Raw genomic sequence first — 6,351 nt, 5'->3', positions numbered from 1 at the left:
TTATCGTGCATATATTCTCGTCACCCTAAGCTCTCCCCCTTTCTTTTATTTTCTCTTCTTTTTTTCTTTGTCCTCCAATTCTTTCTCCTATTCCTTACTCCCCAACGGTTGAAAGAATATCGAATCTAACTTCGTCATTTATCGTTCTCCATCTTCGCGCGTAGGTGTCTCATGAATAAATACAATCCTCCTTAATTACTGGAACTATACCCCTGATAAATCCTGTTGCTTTATAATTATTATGACTTGTTAAGCTGCTTTACACGTTTTATTCGATGTCCACATGGCGACTAAGCAAAGGATGAAATTTTATTCTGCGAGAATTAATTGCGCTCTTCCAGCTAAAGTTTCCTTATAATTTGCAAGAAAGTATCGAACGAGATATCTCGAAAATATCCAGTGAAGGAGCGCGCAAGAGAAAAATTTGTTGAAGTATCGTTAATGAGCCCAGAGGCAAAACACATTGTAAACAAGCGTAAAGGTGAATAGCTGAGAGCCGCAGTGTCATCGAGCGGCGCAAATGCATGCATAAATTGTGCGTGTTGCGTTATCACGACGTTAACTAAAGAACAGCGTAAGTCGTAAAAGCAAATAAGGACCGTTCATGCACCGTGAACGTTTGGTCACCAGCTCCTTTGACGAGGCTCTTATTCGATTTTGATCTGCTCTTTCGATACGTGGCACAGCCAACCTAACGAGAGGCGACGATAGATAGTAATGAATATTAATCCGACCACACCGATACTCTTGTTGGTTCTATTGATTTATTTATTCCTCCTTGTCACTTTCGACACCTATACGTTGAATTTATTTCAACGAGAAAAGATGTTGATGTCTTCGGAGGATATTCTTGAATGAATAAAAAGGAAACACCGAACGATTTAGGAACCTTTGAGTATCATCAAATATAGTGAACATGGTAAGGGAGCATATCAACACGCCTCATTAGTCCTACTGATTTATTTATTCATCTTGTAATCTTATTACTTTCGTCGCGTACATGTTAAATTTATTTCGATAAGAAAAAATATTTTAGAGGCATTATTATTGGAAAAGGAATATATTATACGATTTTGGAAACCTTTGGGAAAATGACGAGTCAACGTAAATAGCAAATATTTCTGAAAATATATTTCGAAAAATCCAGAATTTTCGAGCTGTTCGAATCGTACGATGGAACGCTATGATTACGATGACCATATTTTTTTGGAAAAAGTAAAGGACAAATTAGAAATTGTTCAAATTAGAAAAGTTCATAAAACTGTATACAATTCATGTTAAAGTTGCATTTAGTATAAATGCATGTTTTCAATGTTTCGATTTTTAATTGGGTTTTTTTACAGATCCACATATTGTTCACTAATGAAAATACTCGTTCAGTGGGGACATCAGGTTCAGGGAGACATAAGCAACAGTTTCATGTTTCTATAGGCCATAGGGGCCATGTGTTGTGTGCCAATGTTCAATTTACTAATTCAATTCACAAAATAAAGGAAAAAATGGTCATTTTAGAAAAAAAATAAATCTAAAGGACAGAACAGTGTAAAAAAGGACGTATGGAAAAATATCATCCATTATGGAAAAAGGAAAAAAATGTAGATATATTAGATTATTCAGTTAGTTGATAGATAAAAACTGTCCATGGCAATACAGGTTTACGTAATAATTTAAGAAAAGAATAAAGGAAATTTTCTTCGATGTTTCCCCAGGGACATAGCTGTCGTTCACAGATCTATCTGTCGTGGCCAGATTTCATCCCCCACGGACACCACTCGTATAAAAGTGTCGCAGCCCGAGACTGGTAGTGCACTTCCATTTAAAGCGTCTAAGAGAAACAGTGGTTGCAGCTACCAATAGTTTATTCACCAAGTAAAATAGGTAATTGTTTAAACGAACGTTCATTTATTTGTAATAAATACAAATTATTCGTGCTAATGTGCGTGTGATTTTTTTTCAAGCGAGACATGGCATCAATGAAGTATGCATTACTTTTCATTGCAATACTGGGTATCATATTCGGGACATTGGGTGCAATGGAGGACTTCGAGAGAAATCTGATAGGACCGAACTTCTCTTACGGCAGAGAATTGGTAAAACTGTGTATAATATAAATAAGTATAAAAATTTTGGTGTAAAGAAATAAATACTAGTCAAAAGTGAAAAAGTTTGCTTCTTCTTAATGATCCTACTAAATGTGTGAAATCTGTTTTCAGAATAACGATTTACAGTCCGCAAGGCTAATGTTATTACCACCATGCCTGTGCCATCCTAAACGCAACTCTGAACTGATAAACTCGCTACTGGGCTTACCGAAAAACATGAACAACGCTGGAAAGTAAGACTTGGCTTGGAAAAAACCGTGTTAAAAATGATATATTTCATCTAGTTCACTGCTGATGGAGCTACTTTATTTATCATTGTACATTTCAATCTTTCAAGCTTCTAATGCATCAGAACTCAATAAAATTAACAAAAGAATACGTTTCATCGGTGACCATTTTTTCTCTGACCGTTCATATTTTCGTAGCTGAAACAAGTATCTTAGGCTATTACAGAAAATAAAATGAAGTACTTTCAAAAGAAAATCATCTGATAAAATAGTGAGATTCAGTGTAGTCAATGATAAACATAAATTTCTTGAAAATGATTGTACAACTGTCTTTTTTTCTTTTATGAAACTTGTGCCGTCCTTTAATTGTATATTTATTTTTTTTTTCGATATAATCCAAATGTAAAACACCAAGTATTTTGAAATTTATATACAAAGTTTATTTCGTAGAAAAGCAATCACTCTTTTATCATGCAGAATTCGTCGTACATATTTTAAAACTTTAAATGGAAACCACCACCGACAGGTGGTTGCCGCCCACCCTCTGTGAGGCCCATGTGAAACCCGGAGTTACTTAAATCAGCATCGTCACCATCTCCTAATTGCTTGTATTCCTTTCCACCGCTTGGTGGTTTTGGCGAAGCGTTTGCTGTCCTCACACCTAGCTCAGATTTAGCTGGCCACGTAGGGAACATTTGAGGATCAATTGGCAACGGTGCCTCTGCAAAATAACCGTGTTTCAGAGCATCTTCAGCTGATATTCTTTGTTGAGGATCATAAGTAAGGAATCTGCAAATATTTATTTCTATAATACAAAAGAACCATATCGACTTAAAAAAATACATTTTACACAAAAAACCATACTTGTTTAATAACTCGATGCCTAAATCTGATAAGGATAAGCTGAAACGCTGTCTCAAATTGTTCACTGGATAATGGGCGAATGGGATTTTCTGCACCATCGGCAGTTTACTATATCCTGGCCATATCCGATCATTAGGCGTACCTAATTCCTTGAATATCCTATTTAATTGATCGATCTCAGATTTACCTGGAAACAATGCTTCCATTCTTAATAATTCTGCGAAGATACATCTGTAAAAAATGTGTTCATTAGTAATTCTGCTATAGATGAATGAAGAAAGTATTGCTGATTTTTCAATCTTGTTTCTTCTTACCCCACTGACCACATATCAATGGGAGTACTATATTCTTTCCCACTCAGTAGCAATTCAGGAGCTCTGTACCAAAGTGTTACAACAATCGGTGTATATTGTCTCAGAGGTGAACCGTATTCTCGCGCTAAACCAAAATCACCAACCTTCAAGATGCCGCGATGACTTAGCAACAAATTGGATGTTTTCAAATCGCGATGAAGTATCCAATTGTCGTGCAGGTGTGTGACGGCCCGTAATAATTGTTGCATAAGACATTTAACCTCCCCTGTGAAAAAAAAAATATTTATATCTCTGCTTTATATTTTTTAATTTCTTTATATTTACCTGGTATGAAAACCTGCTTCTTTTGTTTCATCGTTTCCATTAATGACTTCAAGTCATGCTCCACGTAATCCATTACGATGAATATTTTATCCATATTACTACCGACAACTATTTCTCGAACGGTAACGATATTTGGATGCTGCGCCTTCAGTAGAGTATTTATTTCTCTAAGGCTGGTAATTGGAAAACCTTCTTTTTCTTTTTCCATTTTCAATCTCTTCAAAGCGACAATTTCATCCGTACGTTTGTCACGTGCTCTGTATACTACACCGTATGTACCTTCCTCGATGCGATTTAGACACTGAAATTCTTCTACGCTTCTGCACCCTGCAACACAAGAGGATTTAATGGTACATTATTATCAAACGTAAAACATGCTTAGATTATGTACCTTGAATTGCTGGTAAATATGGTGGCAATTCAGGCTCCTCTTCTTCTTTCTTTTCTTCTTCTTCTTCCATATTTTTAGAGGCTCCATTGGAATCAACATGTCCAGGCGATTCTCCATCAGAATGATCAGACTTAGCCAACCGATCGACAGATAAGGGACTTGGATTATTGTAATCGGAACCATCGTTAGAATCAGCGTTGGAACCTTTATTCGAATCGTTCGATTCATCGTCATCATCGCTACTAGATTCAGACGAATCGGAAGAATGTCTATCTGAAGATCTTTCACGTATACTTCTTTGACCATCAGAGGAATGTCTAGATCTGCAAATAAATAATCAACAAATAAAAAATAAAAAATTAAATACAAGAATATTTATAGCTTAATATAATCCATACTCGACAGATTTAGAACGAACTTCGTCCGAATGAACAGGACTAGGACTCTCATCCGATAATTCGACGACAGACGGATCTTGATTATTGTCTGGACTCAATGGTCGTTTCTCTCCACGTTTCATTCGTCGTGCTTCTAACTCCAATCTAGAGACTTCTTTCCTTCTGGCCATTTCTCTATCAGCTTCTAATAATCTCTCTTTTCTAAGTTCCTGTTCAGTCATCTCTTTGGGGTCCTTTGGTTGTATTGGCATCTCGTTGATCTCCATGTCATCAGGTTCCTCGGTAACAATTTCCATCGCTTCGCGCAATTGTTTTTCTCTGTGCTCTTTCTCGCGTTCTGCTTTTTCTCTGTCCCTCTCGCGAAGACGATCATGCTTGTGTGATCTCTTGTGGCGTTTCTCGCTTCTCTCCGGTCGTTCCATTAACTCTGTTTCAGAGTATTGTTCTTCCATTACTCTCATGTGCCTGTGTTCTTCCATGCGAAATTCGCGACGTTCTCTTACGTCTTCGATGGTTCGAATCTCACGGCGTTCTCGCATATCTTCCAATCGAATTTCTCTGCGTTCGCGCGAATCGCGTAATTCGCGAGTATCTTCCATACGAATTTCGCGGCGAACATCTCGTGAATCTTCTCGTCTTTCTCTTCTTTTATCCAGTAATCTGATAATTAGATATTTTAAGATAAAAAAAAGCATGATTTAACAAAAATATTAAAAATATAGAAAGTTTTTTAAAATATACTACATTCTTTTATACCTTTCTCTTAGATCCTCCAAAACACGATCTCCTGTACTTCTTTCTTTCCTATCGTGTCTAGATTCCCTGTCTCTGTGACTTTCCATTCTTTCTAATCTCTCCAGTCTTTCCCTGTCTCGTTTTGAGCCTTCAGAACGATCTGATCTTTCCAAAATATCAACAGTGTGTCTGCGGTGTCTGTGTTTATCCCTGTGTCTATCCTCTCCACGATCATGATGTCTTGACTTTCTTTCCTTATCTTCCCTACGATCTCTTCTGTCACCGTGTTTATCTCTTCTTCTGGATGAATTAGACTTGTGATGACGGACAACAGCCTGTGGTGGCTTTATATCCAGAGAATCAGCTGTATCTCCACCATCCTCCTCTGAAAAGCTTTAAGTATACTTTTCTCAAAACGGCTAATGCTTAAGCACACAAAAGTGATTTGTTAGAACAGATGAATTTTTTTTAATTAGGTTAATGTAAAAAAAAGAAGTACATTATGCCACTGAAAGCGACATATTTAATTTAGAGAAAAAGATCGGCAATGAAAGAACATCATTGTAATATTTTAACGTATTATACGTGTCGATATACTTTTTTAAATTAGCTGAAAAGCAAAATAAAACAATGTAAAATTAGTCAATTAGTTTGAAGGTTAATTAAAATCAAGCATCGTGTTGTTCGATACCTAAAATCGTCCATATCCTTCGAGGGGCTTTTCTTTATTTCTCCGTCCTCGCTCTGATTATCAATATCCATGTCAAGTCTACTTTCTGACATATTATAAGTTAATGTATCCACTTTTAATTGGTATTATACTGTACATAATTATGAATAAATGGAAAGTGAAGCACAAACATTCACCGGATTCACGAAAAATACATTAACGCTTCATATGCAACACGTTGTTTTACGAGATACAGTGGGAAAATGCAACTTGATCCTTATCAATATTTTCTCCATTTGTACTCGCACACTTTGTTAATTCACGAA

The 6,351-nt window shown here is 36.4% G+C and overlaps 2 protein-coding genes across 2 annotated transcripts; one reads left to right on the top strand and one right to left on the bottom strand.

Annotated features, from left to right (window-relative positions):
* The first annotated feature begins 1,964 nt into the window (after positions 1–1,964).
* Positions 1,965–2,339, top strand: LOC108574956 (pigment-dispersing hormone peptides). Its single transcript, XM_017937631.1, has 2 exons — positions 1,965–2,090; positions 2,214–2,339. The coding sequence occupies exons 1-2, from the start codon at positions 1,965–1,967 to the stop codon at positions 2,337–2,339; spliced, it is 252 nt and encodes an 83-aa protein (XP_017793120.1).
* Positions 2,340–2,762: 423 nt separating this feature from the next.
* LOC108574898 (cyclin-dependent kinase 11B) lies at positions 2,763–6,267 on the bottom strand. Its single transcript, XM_017937562.1, has 8 exons — positions 6,047–6,267; positions 5,377–5,748; positions 4,621–5,280; positions 4,223–4,545; positions 3,832–4,158; positions 3,508–3,772; positions 3,194–3,424; positions 2,763–3,118 (listed from the first exon to the last, which is right to left on the bottom strand). Exons 1-8 carry the CDS (start codon positions 6,136–6,138, stop codon positions 2,824–2,826), a joined length of 2,565 nt encoding a protein of 854 aa, XP_017793051.1. The 5' UTR covers positions 6,139–6,267; the 3' UTR covers positions 2,763–2,823.
* Positions 6,268–6,351: the final 84 nt, after the last annotated feature.

The sequence above is a fragment of the Habropoda laboriosa genome, unplaced genomic scaffold, assembly GCF_001263275.1.
Source record: "Habropoda laboriosa isolate 0110345459 unplaced genomic scaffold, ASM126327v1 scaffold210, whole genome shotgun sequence".
NCBI lineage: Eukaryota > Metazoa > Arthropoda > Insecta > Hymenoptera > Apidae > Habropoda > Habropoda laboriosa.
Note: the sequence above shows the minus strand (reverse complement) of the source record. Positions and strands in the feature narration are given on the sequence as shown.